The sequence below is a fragment of the Caloenas nicobarica genome, chromosome 24, assembly GCF_036013445.1.
Source record: "Caloenas nicobarica isolate bCalNic1 chromosome 24, bCalNic1.hap1, whole genome shotgun sequence".
Classification (NCBI taxonomy): Eukaryota; Metazoa; Chordata; class Aves; order Columbiformes; family Columbidae; genus Caloenas; species Caloenas nicobarica.
In genome coordinates, this window is record NC_088268.1 from 1689395 (window position 1) to 1704625 (window position 15231).

Consider the following 15231-nt stretch of genomic DNA (forward strand, 5'->3'; position numbering starts at 1 on the left):
CCACTCTGGGTCGCTGGACCATGACTTCTCAACAGGGCCGACCGAGGTAGATGTTGCTGTGCTGAAGGGCTCGGCACCGGCGTGGCAGAGCACCGGGACGTGGTGGCCAGGCTGCCGAGCCCGGAGAGTGTTTGTGGCTCCATCCCCTGCTCGGCTGTTTGTCCCCTGCTTTGCTCCCTCTGTCACATTCAGCCCGTCCCGCGGGTGCCTGGAGCGGGAGGATGGCACCCGCCCTCCCCGTGGGCACGGGACGTCGAATTTTCTTTCTAAGGGCTATTTGTGCAAGCGATGCCTTGTCCCTTCTCCTCCCCGGTCTCAAAGACTCGAATCCTTCCCGCTCAACGTGATGAGCGCTGAACCAAGGTGCAGCGGCACCCAAAGATCGAGGGGGATCGTGTCCGGCGTCCCCCGCTCTGCTCAGCTTGCCGGCGCTCGTTCCCATCTGTCACCCCCGTGACGCCGGGGCTGCGGGGTCAGGGATGATCCGTCGCTGCCGCCGTGCCTCGGGGATCTCTGCTTGGCTGTTTGCTCTGGAAATACAGATACACGCAAAGCGACCGCTATGACAATGTGACAACGTGCCATCAGCATCACCGCAGGGCTGCAGCCGCTCCAGCCCCCCCGGTTCCTCATCCAGCAGCTCGTCACCGTGTGTACGGGACCCTCCAAGGTGCAGGAATCATTTTCTTTCACGGAAACCTGTTGTCCCATCAAGACATCTTGGGAAGAGGCACCAGGCAGCCTGTCACCTCCTGCTGTGTCCCCAAAGAGCTGCGGCTGCTCCCGCCGTCCCCGCCAGAGTTTCCCTGAGCAGCACGTCTATGCACCCCCCGGCTCTGTGTCCCTGCGTGTCCCCTTGTGGCACCATGGACCCCCAGGGGCCTCGGTGGGGACCAGGGGCCTGTCGTGTCCCCCCCAGCAGCGCTGTCACCCACCCTGCTCGGCGTCCTGTGTCACCTATGCAAGTACCTCTGCGTTCCCTCCCACATCCTCCCCTGTGTTCCCAGTGTCCTGGGGCAGGGGGTGTGTGTGTTGGGACCCTCCCCTTGTCCCCGCGCCTGTTTTGGGGGCTGCTCTCATGACCCTCCCCAGTCCCCAAGGGTGCAGCACCCATAGGTGCTTGTCAGTGCTGTGTTTGGGGGTGGGCTCAGCCCTGATTCCCCCCCTACCCACCCTGGGAGGTGACAGAGACTCCAGGAGGTGACAGGGACACGGGACAGGCTCTGTTACAATAAAACCTTTATTCCACTGGTGTGACACTGGGTACAGATGTGTGACCGTGGCCAGAGCGAGTGTTGGGGATGTGGCCCCAGCCACACAAGGGCTGGACACCATGATGGGGCGCGTGGTGACAGGGTCCCTTGGGGACTTCATGGTGATGGCATCATCCTTGCAGCCCCAGGGGGTGGGATTGAGTGTGGCTGGGGGTGGTGACATTTGGGGGTTGCTGTCACCCATCTCACCCCACCGGGGTTGTGTTGGGCTTTCGGTGGCCTGGCCACCCCATCCTAGTTGTCACAGTGTCCTCGTCCCCTCAGGGTCACAGGCAGGGAGGGGAGTGGGGCACAGGCCAGCAGATGGGGTGGCACTATGGGACACAGAGGGGGTCCCAACCCCCATGGTGTCCCCAACACCCTCCTGTCACCACAGCCGGGCGAGCGATGTCCCCAGGCTCTCCCCGCACCGGGAGCGCAGTGTCTCTGGTGCAGGAGGGCGCCCACCCCATGGAGGACCATGTTGTCCCCCAGATGGGGACACGACCAGGACGACGGGGACCTCACAGCCTCTTGCATCGAATATGCACGAAGAGCGTGGCCGGGGACAGGGACGTCCCGTCCTTGGACAGCAGATGGATGTGCCGATACCCTGGGGACAGAGCCGGGGGCTGAGCGGGTGGCAGGGGGACCGTCCCCATCCCCGGGGGGGATGTCACCCACCTTCCCGCACGCTGGCCAGGGGCAGGGTGAACTGGCCCACGAAGTCGTTGCAGGAGGTGCTGTCATGATCCTCCACCACGAAGCGCAGCAGCGCCAGCTCGGGTGCCCGCACCTGGAAACTCAGCGTCTCCTCCCAGCGCGGGTTGAACCCTGTGGCACCGGCACAGGGGTGGGCGCTGCCACCGGGAACACCAGGGACACCGGGAGCCGGGGGTGTGGGGACCGGCTCGACCGTCCCCTGTGCTGCCCCGGCCCTGACTGAGCTGCCATCCTGCACTGGGGGGTGGGGGATGTACTGGGGCTGGACTGGGCTAAACTGGGGGAATGGGGGTGGTACTGGGGCTGGGCTGGGTTATACTGGGGAAATCGGGGTGATACTGGGGCTGGACTGGGTTATACTGGGGAAATCGGGGTGATACTGGGGCTGGACTGGGTTATGCTGGGGGAACAGGGATCATACTGGGGCCAGACTGGGCCACTAGGGGAAAAAGGGATCATGTTGGGACTGGGCTAGGCCATACTGGGAGAATGGGAGTCAAACTGGTGTTGGACTGGGCTATACTGGAACAATGTGGGTGACACTGGGGCCAGGCTGGTCTATCTGGGGGAAATGGGGTTCATACTGGGGCTGGGCTAAGCCATACTGGGGGGACTGGGGACTGGCTGCCCTGGGATGTCCCTGGGGACAGGGTGCTCTGGGGTGTCCCCAGGGGACCGGGATTGTCCCTGGGGATGGGGTGGCCTTGGGTGTGTCCCCATGGGTCAGGGTGCCCTGGGGTATCCCCAGGGGACTGGGTGTCCTCGGGTGTCCCAGAGATCAGGTCCCCTGGGGTGTCCTCAGGGATCAGAGTGACCTGGGACACCCCTGGAGATCAGGTGCCATGAGGTGTCCCCAGGAACCAGGTGCCCCGAGGTGTCCCCAGGGATCAGGGTGTCCCTAAGAACCGGGTGCCCTGGGGTGTCCCCAGAGATTATGGCACCCCGGGGTGTCCCCAGGGAGGGTGGCCGGGTGGCACTCACCGTTGTTGGGTCGGTGGCGGGTCTGGTGGCTCTGGCGGTCGCTGGGGACACCGTGGATCTCCACCCGCACAAGCGGGTCCACGATGGAGCTGCCGGTCTCCCGCGACAGCTTGGGCAGCTGCTGCGCCGTGATCACCTGGGGACAGCGGGGTGGGGGACAGTGGCTCAGGGTGGCGGGCCCCAGGAGGGACGTGGTGGCACATGGCTGGGTGTGGAGACAGGGCTGGTGTCCCCAGGAGAAGGGACATGGTGGCACATGGCCGGGTGTGGAGATGGCGCGGGGAGGATGGAGGTGGATGGTGCCACCCAGAAGGGACGTGGTTGATACCAGTTGGGTTTGGGGACAGGTTTGGTGTCTCCAGGAGAAGGGATGTGGGTGGCACTTAGCTGGGCATGGAGATGGGGTCGGTGTCACCCAGGAGTAGGGACATGGCTGGTGCCCAAACAGATGTGAGGACAGAGTCAGTGTCCCCAGGAGGAGGGAGGTGGGTGGCACCCAGGTGAACGTGGGGTTAGTGACACTCAGGAATCACAGAATCACAGACTGGTGGGGTTGGTGGCACTCGGGAGGAGATTTGTGGATGACACCTGGCTGGACATGGGGTTGGTGTCACCCAGGAGGGACATGGGTGGCACCTGGTTGGGCATGGGGCTGGTGTCACCTGGCAAAACCTCTGCAGGTGGCACCTGTCTGGGTACAGGGACAGGTCCAGTGTCCCCCAGCAGGGACATGGGGGCGGGGAACACGGGGTGTCCTCACCCTGATGTGCAGCGCCAGGTGTGGGGATGCAGGGGACAAGTCCCCAGGGGGGCTGCGCAGGCTGGGGGGCTTCAGCACATAACCGCAGCACCCGTTGCCCAGGAACCGCCCGGCGTTCAAGTCCATCTCGTAACCCGGTGTCTGGAAGTTGAGGGCCACTGCAGGGACAAGGGGACAGGGTGGGTGACACCTCCCAGGAGAGAGGGTCCCAGGTCACGGGGTGTCCCCCGGGGGGTCTCACCCAGCTGGCAGCCGGCGTTCCACATCTCCTGGGGGTCGTAGTTGGACGAGTCCATCTTCAGCCCTCCCGGGTAGACACGGCTGAGCTGCCGCGCATTGTACTGGGCCAGCGCCGGGCCTGGGGGGACACGGCTGAGCGGGGACCCTGCACCCATGGGTGACAGTGTCCTGCTGCACCCGTGTGCTGGGGACAGGGACAGACCCTGCCCGGCTGGGGGGACCCAGGGTCTGAAACATGACCCTAGACCTTGACCTCAGACCTTGTCCTTAGACTCCAGACCTTGACCTTGGACCCCTGACCCCAGACCTCAGACCCTGGCTTCTCAGCCAGATCTTAATCCCAGCCCTGGACGTCGGACCCTGACCCTGGGTCCTCACTCTAGACCTTGATTTTAGACCCCAGACCTTGACCCTGGACCCCGGACCCTGAACCGAAGCCCCAGATCCCAGATCCTGACCCCGGACCTCAGACCCTGAACTGAAACCCTAAAGCCTGATCTCAGACCTCAGACCCTAGACCCTGACCCAGACCTTAACTTTGGATCCTGACCCCGGACCCCAGATCTTGTCTCTGGACCCCTGACCCCAAATCCTGACCCTGGACCCTGAACCCAAACCCCGGACCTTGACCTCAGACCTCAGTCCCTGGACCCTGACCAAGATCTTAATCCCAGCCCCAGACCCAAGACCTGACCCAGGACCCAAATGCCACATCCCAAACTCTGACCCTGACTCTGACCTCACGCTGACCCAAGACCCTGTGATCCTCACCCTGGCCTCTGGCCCCAAACTCCAGTACCACCAGACCAGGGCAGCCCGGCCAAGCCACCATATCCCCAACCATCACCTGTGGAGCCACCCTGGTGACAGAGCCCACTGGTCTCGGCCCCATCCTGCACCCCAGTGAGGTCAGGAGCATGGAACTACCCAGTCCCCATCCCTGTCCCCATCCTGTCACCCTCACCCGCCTCCTTGATGAGCTTCCGTGCCTTCCTCTCGCTGAAGGAGGACACGTGGCAGGGCCGGGGGTGGCGCAGGGCCTGGGCCAGGCCGGGGAAGGGGACAGCCTGGCAGTACACCACCATGGCCGACAGCTCCGGGGCCACCTGCAGCACCTCCTTGGCCTGCGGGAGCCACCGCGGTGTCAGGACCACAATGGCTCTGGGGGTCACCTGCCTGCCTGAGGGTCTACAGACCCCCTACCCTGCCAGTGCTGAGTGCTGAGATCCTCAAGGCCATGGAGACTCCCAAAGAGATGGAGAACCTGAGGTGATGGAGATCTCGGAGGTGATGGGGACCCCAAGTAGGTAAAGACCCTGAGGTGAGTAAGACCCCAAAGTGGACACCCCAAGATGTTAGAGACCCCAAGGTGATGGAGATGTTGAAGTGATGGACAACCCAAGAGGATGGAGACCTTGAGGTGATGGAGACCCTGAGGTGATGGAAAACTGAGGCAATGGAGAAAACCCCCCCAAGGCAATGAAAAGCCTGAGGGATCACCCTGGAGGTGATGGAGACCCCAAAGTGATGGGCACCCAAGATCATGGAGTTCCCAAAGCAATGGAGACCCCAAGGTGATGAGACCCCAAAAAAGGAGCACCCGACCCAATAGGAGAAGAAGGTGGCAGAGCCAAGGAGTCCCCAAGCACGATCCCCTCTGTTGGGCAGTGACAGCCCCTCTGTCCCTGTGATACCCAACCCCTCAGCCCTCTCAGTTCCATCACACGACCCACCTGCAGAGGTTTGACCTCCTGCAGCGGCTGCAGCGACTGGAAGAGGAGAGAACAGGGCAACATTGGGGATGCTGGCAGCGCCCACCTGCCCCAGGCCCTGGTGTGGCTGGGACACAGCGGTCCCCTGGCACTGCTGGGACATGGTGGTCCTCCAGCACCACCAGGACACCATGGTCCTCCAGCACCGCTGGGATGCCGTGGTCCTCCAGCACCACCAGGACACCATGGTCCTCCATGATCACTGGCACACCATGGTCCTCCAGAACCACCAGGACACCATGGTCCTCCAGCACCGCTGGAATGCCGTGGTCCTCCAGCACCACCAGGACATCATGGTCCTCCATGATCACTGGCACACCATGGTCCTCCAGAACCACCAGGACACCATGGTCCTCTAGCATCACTAGGACACCATGGTCCCCCAGCACCACAGCCCTGGTAGAGCCACCTACCCGCTGTCTGCTTCTCTCCTGCAGCTTCTCCTCCTCTTCCTCTTCTTCCTCCTCCTCTTCCTCCTCCTCAGGGTCCTGGAGGGAGGTGACACCCTGGAGATGGTGCCACGACTCTGGCAGCTTCTTGCCCTTCACCAGGATCTTCCCCTTCAGCTGCTGTGGGAGGAAAGGCCGAGCTCAGGGCTGGGAGGGGACACGGGGACACCGCGGTGGGCGGGCGGGTGGCCTTACCTCTGGGGACGGGAGGCTGTGGGGGTCCTGCCCCTCCAGCGGCTGCGTCAGCAGCATGTCCCCAAGGATGGCCTTCATGTGGCGGGCCATGGTGGCCTGCTGCTCCAGCCCGCAGTGGTTCTCCAGGGACAGGATGACAGGGTAGGGCGATTGCTGGGGACAGGGACAGGCTCAGCACCCAGGACCCACCACCCGTCCCAGGCCACCAGCACCCAAACCGACCTTGAAGGCGTAGTCACGGATGCTCTCGATGACGTCGCGGAAGAGGATTTTGGAGGTGAGCGTGTGGCCGTGGTAGATGACGGGTTCTCCATCAGAGCCCTCCCAGCAGTCCAGCTCCACGCAGCGGCACCCCGCCATCAGCGCCCTGCCACCACACCACCACCGTCACCGTCACCCAAGGCGTGGGACCACCGTGGAGCTCCCGAGCACAGGCACCCACCTGACGTAGGCCTCGGTGCTGCTGGTGCCACCGAGCTGGTGGCGGGTCAGGTAGGTGTTGTGGGACGAGGAGATGAAGTAGTGGCACAGGGGCTGCCCCATGTCCTGGTGCACCCGCGCGTGCTCCTGGTTGAAGATGTCACCAGCGGCCGAGAGCAGGTACATCATGAAGCCATCCAGCATCATCAGGTCTTGCTGCCTGGCTGTGGGACACACGCTGCTGGCATGGTGACACCCCGGGGACTGTCCCCAGCTGGATGTCCCCTGTCTCCCAGCAGTGCTACGTTCGCCCCAGGCCTGGCACTGCAGCATCCAGCGGACATGCAAGCCCCCTTGGCTGTCCCATCTCCATCCTGATGTCACTCATCCTGCTAGTGCCACATTCATGGTGGCATCCATGAGATGTGGAGGTTCCTTGTCCCCACCCTCATGTCCTCTGTCCTGATAGTGCGATGGTCGCCCCAGGCGCAGTACTGTTGCACCAAGGGGACATGGAGGCCCCCTTGGTGTCCCACCTCCACCCTGATGTCCCCCATCCTGCTGGTGCCACATCGACCCTGGGGTTGCTACTGTGATACCCAGGGGACATGGAGGTCCTTCATCCCCACCACAATGTCCCCTCTCCTCCTAGTGCCACGTTCACCCCAGACCTGCCATTGTGGGACCCAAGGGACATGGAGGTCCCCTGGCAGTGTCACATTCGTGCTAAGGCTGGCACTGCATCACATGGAGGCCCATCCCCATCCTCATGTCCCCTGTCCCCACAGTGCCATGTCCACAAGGCCACATGTTGAACCACCGGCACCAGATGCCACCCCAGGGAAGGGACATGGGGACACTCACCCGAGCCTTGGAGAACCGTCTTGGGGAGGTGACACCACCGAGTAGACCCCCATCCCTACGCCACCCATCACCTCCCTTGGCCACAGCAGCACCCACCCCACCATCTCACCATCCCGCCATCCACCATCCACCATTCCACCATCCCAGCATCCCACCATCCACCATCCCACCACCCCACCACCTCAACATCCACCATCCACCATCCCACCATCCCACCATCCACCATTCACCATCCACCATCCTACCATCAACCACCCACCACCCCACCATCCACCATCCCACCATCAACCACCCACCATCCCACCATCCACCATCCACCATCCTCCCATCCCACCATCAACCACCCACCACCCCACCATCCACCACCCACCATCCCACCCATGGACCAAACTGCCCGTCCTCATCCCCACCCGTGTTGTTGAGCTCGTGGGCACGGATGACGGCACGGGCCTGGCACAGGCTGGCGTCCTCGCCCTGGTCCCGCAAGAAGTCCCGCAGCTCCTCGGCCGACAGCACGTGGTCTTCGCCCGAGTAACGCCCAAAAAGCTCCTCCAGCTCCGGCCGCCGCAGCAGCCGCCGGCAGAACTCCTCCAGCTCCCGGCCCTCCAGCCGCTCGTCACCCGAGTGGTCGCACTCCTGAGGGGACCCAACCTTGGGGACTGTCACCTGCCCATGGCCACATCCTGCCTCCTCCTGCCTGTCCCTTGCGGTTAGCAGCACGTGCGATGAGTTTTGGGGGGGGGGTGGGTTGTGCCTGGGGGGGTGTGGGGCATGTCCCCTCTGTCCCCACTCACTCCACAATGCTCTAATCCCACGGTCCGTGAGGGAGCAGAGCAGAGCACCGTGCCTCAGTTTCCCCAGGTGGAAGGGGACCTTGGGAGATGCCCATGGGGACAGCACCCCATAGGGGCGGAACATCACACCTTGGGGACCCACAGGGCAGTGCGGGGGGACAGCTCACCCCACCATGCAGGAGCTCACAATGGGATCCAACCAGTGGTGGTGGATCCAACCATTGGTGGTAGATCCAACCACTGGTGGTGGATCCAGCCAGTGGCGGTCGATCCAGCCATTGGTGGTCAATCCAACCACTGGTGGTCGATCCAACCACTGGTGGTAGATCCAAGCACTGGTGGTGGATCCAGCCAGTGGTGGTCAATCCAACCATTGGTGGTCGGTCCAACCGCTGGTGGTAGATCCAACCATGGATGGTGGATCCAACCACTGGTGGTCGATCCAGCCATTGGTGGTCGATCCAGCCACCGGTAGATCCAACCATTGGTGGTGGTCATGGTAGGTGGCTTTGGGTGTGACAAGTCTGACAGTTCTTTGTGCTTGGGAAGGCAGAGAAGGACCCAGCGTCCCCTCCTGGGGACAGCAGGTGACGGGGTGCAGGGTGGGTACCTTGAAGAGCTTGTAGGCATAGCTGTCGTCCATGTGGATGTTGATCATCCTCAACATGCTCTTCACCTCCCGGAAGGACATCTGGTTGTCCTTGTCCCTGTCCGCTCGCTGCAGGACCCCATGGATCCAGCTGCACCAGGGTAAGGAAACTACCCATCATCACCCCACGCCCATCCCCAACCTGACCCCAAGCTCCCCCAGCGCTGACAAAAGATACTGGTCAAGCTTCTCCCACTGGCTCATGGCCTGGAGCCGCCTCATCAGCTTGGTGAGCCCTTGTACCCAGTGCCGCGCGTCCTCCTCGCCCCGGGCCACCAGGTCCAGGTTCTTGCGTTTGCCCCTGAAGACCAGGGTGAAGCAGAGTCCCGCGGGGAAGGCGGCTCCGTGCTTGCGCAGACCCTCGGACTGGTGTCCCTCGCGCACCCCCTCGATGTGTGTCACCGAGACTGCGGGGACACCGCGGTGATGGGGACACCCCCTGAGCATCCTGCAAGACACGCCGGCTGCTGAGGGACACCCAGGCCACCCTACGTGTCCCCAGGGGCATCCCAGGGACCAGGGAGTGGATGCTGTCAATGCCAAAGCCCGGCTTAACCCGCTAATCCCAGGTGAGACGGGGTGGAGGCCGCTGTCCCCTGCGGGGATGGGGACAGGGACACCGGGGAGGGTGGAGCTGTGTGGCAGCAGCGCCAGCTCTGGGCACCCATCCCAGATGAGGGGGTGGAAAGACATGGGTGACACTGGGGAGTGGGGACAGGGTCTGGCTGGGATGGAGACGGAACCTCGTGCTGGTCCCAAGGGGGATGGGGAAGGGTGTGGGCTCTGGGCACCCACCCTGGGGGGCACTGGGAGACACCGGGTGCAGGGGGCTGGGGTCTGAGTGTGGGTCTGGGTTTTGGATGGGGCTCTGGGTCCCAGGCTGGAGTCAGAGTCCTGGCGGGGGCGGTAAATGTTCTGGACCGGGGTCCACGTCTCAGGTCAGGATCTGGGTTCCAGGCTGGAGGTGCAGGTCCCAGATTGGGGTCTGGGTCCTGGGTGGGGATCTGGGTGCTGGGAGGAAGTCTGGGTGGGGGCCTGGGTGCTGGGTGGGGGTTTGGGTCCCAGGTTGTGGGCTAGATCCTGGGCTGGGGTCTGGGTCCTGGGATGGGATCTGGGACCTGGGGGGAAATCTGGGTCCTGACTGGGGGTCTGGGTGGGGGTCTGGGTCCCGGCTCACGCTCAGGTCCCCACAGGCAGGTTTGGGGCACTGCCCCAGTCCAAACCCCTCGGTGCAGCTCGGGGCTGTGCAGGGCGCAGTCCAGGGTCCCCAAGCCCCCGGGGGACGGTCCCCAGCAGTGTCACTCACAGCTCTGCCGGGAGCGGCTGCGCCTGGAGCCCCCCTCGAAGCAGACGGTCACGCCATCCTCCTGTAGGCGGAAGAGTCGCTCCCTGGGTCCCCCCCGGGATTTCACCTTCTGGAGCAGGGACCCCCGCAGCATCCGCTGGACGTCCTCATCCTCCGTCAGCCCTGCGGGGACAAGCCCGTGGGGTACTGTGCGGGTACTGGGGGTACTGGAGGCTCTGGGGGTGTATTGGTGTACTGAGTGGGGGCTTGGTGCACATCTGTATGCACATCTGCATGTGTACACCCCTGTACATCTCACAGATGGGATGGGATGGGATGGCATGGGATGGCATGAGATGGGATGGCATGAGATGGGATGGGATGGGACAAACAGGATGGGATGGGACAGGACAGGACAGAACAGAGCAGGACATGGCAGACGGGGCAGGATGGGACATGATGAGACAGATGAGATGTAACAGGACAGATGGGATGGGACAGGACAGGACAGGATGGGATGGGATGGGATGGGACAGGACGGGATGGGATGGGGTAGGATGGGATGGGATGGGATGGGATGGGATGGGGTAGGAGGGAATGGGATGGGATGGGATGGGGTAGGAGGGAATGGGATGGGACAGAGCAGACAGGGTGGGACAGGACAAAATGGGACATGATGGGACAGACATGACAGGACAGGGTAGACAGGACAGGATGAGACTGGATGGGACAGAGGACAGGACATGCAGGACAAGCCACTGCAGTTGGCCAAGGGGACAGGACACAGCAGTGCGGTGGCAGAGCCCAGCTCACACAGCACAGCACAGCTGCTAAATCCCAGCAAAGCCACGCAGATCCCACGTGGGGAGCACTGGGACGGTGCTGGCAGCAGAGGCCAGGCCAGGAATGATGACAGGGTAGCCTCAGGGGACATGCGGGCTCACGCCCGGTCTCACAGCAGGGCAGGGACTTTTCCGTCCATTCTCCAAAAAGCAGTTATTAGTAGTTATTTCCTCCCGTTTTGCTTTGGCAACTGCTCCCTAAGAGCAGCCTCAGCGCCCGCGTCTGCGCTCCGGCCCGAGACGCTGCTCCCGGGCTGGGAAACGGCAGGTTTGGGGCTGAGCAGGGACATCCCGAGCTGGCCATGGCCTTGGGGACGCGGCACCAGCTGCCACCACATCCTGCAGGGTCACAGCTGCTTGCAGTGCAGGACTGAGGGCACCTTCAGAGGGCAGGTATGGACACATAGTGCAGAAGCATATGGGTGTGTGGATGTATGGATACAGGCACACGGGTACACAGATGGACAGACACAGAGATAGTTGGGCACATGGACAAGTGTATGGATGCATGGACATACGGACACATGGTTATACAGATGCAGGGATGTATGGATACATGGATATAGGTACACAGGGATGTATGGATGCAGGGACGCATGGATGCAAGGACACACAGGCACGTGAATGCATGGATGCAGTAGCATATGGATCCATGGACACATGGAAATACAGATACAGGGGTGTATGGATACATGGACACATGGATATACAGATGCAGGGATGTGTGGAAACACGGATGCATGGATGCAAGGACACACAGACACACCGGCATATGGATGCATGGACATATGGACACACAGGTGCATGGACATAGGGATGCAGGGGTGTATGGATCCATAGGCACATGGATGCAAAGACGGATGCATGGGCATATGGATGCACTGATGCATGGACAGATGGACGCATGGATGTACAGACACAGCAATGCAGAGACGCAGGGACAGATGGGTGCACTGACACAAGGGCACACAGACACCTGGGCACGTGGATACACAGACACACAAGCACACAGATGCACAGACCCACAGGTGCGTAGGACATGGGGGCACAGGGACACACGGAGCTGCAGCAGACACACGGACACATCGAGCCCTGCAAATTCGGGCACACAGCCGCAGGTCCAAACCACGCGTGGGCTGTGCAGCGGTGGGAGCAAAGCCAAACCCTGTGGCACGGTGCCGGCCCCAGCCCTGCCCGCTGCTCCCACGCGGGATTGGGCCCGGCTGCCCCCACGGGAGCACCGTGACCGTCCAGGCAGCCGCTCCCCCTGCCCACCACTCAGGGCCAGCGGGGCCCTGAGCCGGCAGCACTGCGGGCAGCACTGTTGTGTGGGGAAACTGAGGCAGGGTGTTAGGTGAGGGTCCCAGGGAGCTGGAGCTGAGCCTTGGGGACAATAAATACCCTGAGCAGGAGGGCTCCTGTCACCCATGATGCGGCTGAACCCCTACTCCGCTGGCCCCCAGCATCTGGGGCAATACACAGCTATGCTGGGGCTACCTTGAGGACCCCTCCCAGGCATGGGGACCCTTCCCTGCTGCAGGGGACCCCGTTAACCTCGGGGACACCCCCCACCATGGGGGCTCTCCTGGCCATGGGGGACCCCATCCACCTTGGGGACACTCCTTGGCATGGGGACACTCCTTGGCATGGGGACCCTCATGGCCATGGGGAGTTCTCCCCATGGTGAGGACCTCACGCAACCATGGGGACAATTTCCTCCATGGGGACCATGGCTACCTTGGGGACACTCCCTGCCATAGGAGACCCCATCCACCTGGGAGACCCCTCCCTGGCATGGGGGGCCCAATTAACCTCGGGGACACTCCCTGCCATGGGGGAGCCTCCCAGCTATCCAACCTTGGGGACATTTTCCCGCATGGGGACCTCGGCTATCCTGGGGACCCCTCCCAGCCACGGGGACCGACCCCTGCCATGGGGGTCCCCATCCACTTCGGGGACCCTCCCACTCACCCAGACCCGCCCAGGTCCCCGGCTGGCGCAGCCCCCCTGGAGTTTCTGCCCGGCTCCCCCCGCCCGCCCTGTCGGGTCCCCCCCCGGCGGGCCCGGCGCCGGGACTCACCCATTTTTTTCAAGGCTCTCCCGGGCCGGCGGGGGCCACCGGAGCCAGCCGGCGGGGAGCGGGGCTGCTCGGCGGCGGGACGAGCCTTCCTGCCGCAGATCATTGTGCGGGGCCGGTGTCCCGGGATCCCCGCTTTCCCCGGTTGCCCCGTACACCCGATGCTCCCGGTGTCGGCGATGCCTCCGGTGCCCCCGGCCGGTGCAGCCGGGCTGGGCGGTGGCGGAGGCCGGGGCTGGGCTGGGGCTGGGCGGCCCCGCCGGGACCGGGGCCGGGCGCGGGGAGGTACCGGGAGGAGCCACATTTCAGCCCGGTGGTGTTAACCGTTTGTGCCGGCCCGGGCCGAGCGGGGGCTGCCGGTGGTGGGCTGCACCGGGACGGGGCTGCACCGGGGTCCGGGCTGCACCGGGCCGGGGCTGCACCAAGGTCCGGTTTGCACAGGGGTCCGGTCTGCACCGGGACGGGGCTGCACCGGGACGGGGCTGCACCGGGGTCCGGGCTGCACAGGGAGGGGGCTGCACCGGGGTCCGGGCTGCACCGGGACGGGGCTGCACCGGGACGGGGCTGCACTGGTGACCGGGCTGCACCGGGGTCCGGGTTCCACCGGGAGGGGGCTGCACCGGGGTCCGGGCTGCACCGGGACGGGGCAGCTCTGGGGTCCGGGCTGCACCGGGATTCAGTTTGCACAGGGGTCCGGGCTGCACCGGGAACGGGCCGAGAGTGCACCGGAGGAGTTGCTCTGCACGGGCGTTCCCGTTCTGAACGGAGCAAGGGCCGGTCCGCCCCGGAACGGACCGAGGGTCCCCACCACCCCCCGGGGGTCCTCCAGCACCGGGGACCGGACCAGGGGACACCCCGGTATCTGTCAGCAAACCCTGGTGTGCGCGGGGTCACGGCTGCCGATGTCACCGGTGGGAACCCAGGGGACCCCCTCCACCAGCCTGGGGGCAGGGGAACCCTCGGGACACCCTCTGCCATCACACCTGGGGGCACTGGGGGCCCAGGGGACCCCCCTCTGCCATCACAGCTGGGGAACCAGTCCTGCCGAGCCTACTGTGTCCCCACCTCATGGGCACAGTGGCACTGGGGCTGAGGGGCTGCAAGCAGCCAGTGTGACCCCCCAGGTGACTGTCCCCACTGCTGGGACAGCAGCAGGTTCTGGGCAGAGGGGAGGGCAGTGTCACCAGTTTGTCCCCAGTCCCAGAGCCCCACACACCCGCCTGTGTGGCTGGACCTGCACACGTGTCTATGCGAGCATGTGCATGAATTTACCCCAAATCCCCTCAGTTTTACACATCCCACCTTTCCCACAGCCCCTGCTTGCTGAGGGCAGGTGGGGACGGGACAGATGAGTGGTTGAGGGGATAGACCCCCTGTCCCCAGCCAAGGGTCCCCATCCCCACAGCCTGGCCAGGGCGATGAGTGATGGAGCAGAGGCAGAGCCGGGCTCTGATTTCCTGACATGGAAAGGGCTGTGGGGCATTGGAACAGGCTGCCCAGGGCAGTGGTGGAGTCACCATCCCTGGAGGGGTTGGACAGACGGAGATGAGGTTCTCAGGGACATGGGGCAGTGCCAGGGGTGGGGGAATTGTTGGACTCAGTGATTTTGAGCATCTCTTCCAACCAAAATGATTCTATGATTCTACAATTCCATGACAAGAAGTTATTTTTGACTGTGCAACACGGCTGCTTGCAAAAATCTGTGGTGTCAGGGGAGTGCAACAGAGGCCACTCCACGTCTGGCTGGGCCATGGGGACCAGGAGCTGCAGCACAGGGAGAAGAAACCGTGACAGCGGGAGGTGACTTTCCTTGGGACCGGGACAGCGGTGGTACTGCCAACAGCTGTGACACCAGCGTGGGGCAGTGGAGCACCCGGGGGTGGTGGCAGGGCAGCTGGGGACAATATCTGGGCACCCCGGGGTTATC

General features: G+C 63.6%; 1 protein-coding gene across 1 annotated transcript; it reads right to left on the reverse strand.

Moving 5' to 3' along the window:
* Positions 1-1244: 1244 nt before the first annotated feature.
* Positions 1245-13508, reverse strand: PLCD3 (phospholipase C delta 3). Its single transcript, XM_065650947.1, has 16 exons — positions 13308-13508; positions 10407-10568; positions 9279-9507; positions 9062-9191; positions 8068-8293; positions 6816-7017; positions 6596-6740; positions 6374-6526; positions 6143-6298; positions 5691-5726; positions 4922-5081; positions 3959-4075; positions 3718-3875; positions 2958-3093; positions 1938-2087; positions 1245-1866 (listed from the first exon to the last, which is right to left on the reverse strand). Exons 1-16 carry the CDS (start codon positions 13408-13410, stop codon positions 1778-1780), a joined length of 2352 nt encoding a protein of 783 aa, XP_065507019.1. The 5' UTR covers positions 13411-13508; the 3' UTR covers positions 1245-1777.
* Between the last annotated feature and the right edge of the window lie 1723 nt (positions 13509-15231).

Bases quoted from the DNA above. Each gene is read 5' to 3' on its own strand.
- PLCD3 (XM_065650947.1), bottom strand. From the start codon at position 13,410: ATGATCTGCGGCAGGAAGGCTCGTCCCGCCGCCGAGCAGCCCCGCTCC. The intron at 7,018-8,067 runs GTGGGGATGAGG...TGTGTCCCACAG, and splicing joins CCACGAGCTCAACAACACGG to CCAGGCAGCAAGACCTGATG. The intron at 1,867-1,937 runs GTGGGTGACATC...CTCTGTCCCCAG, and splicing joins CCTGGCCAGCGTGCGGGAAG to GGTATCGGCACATCCATCTG.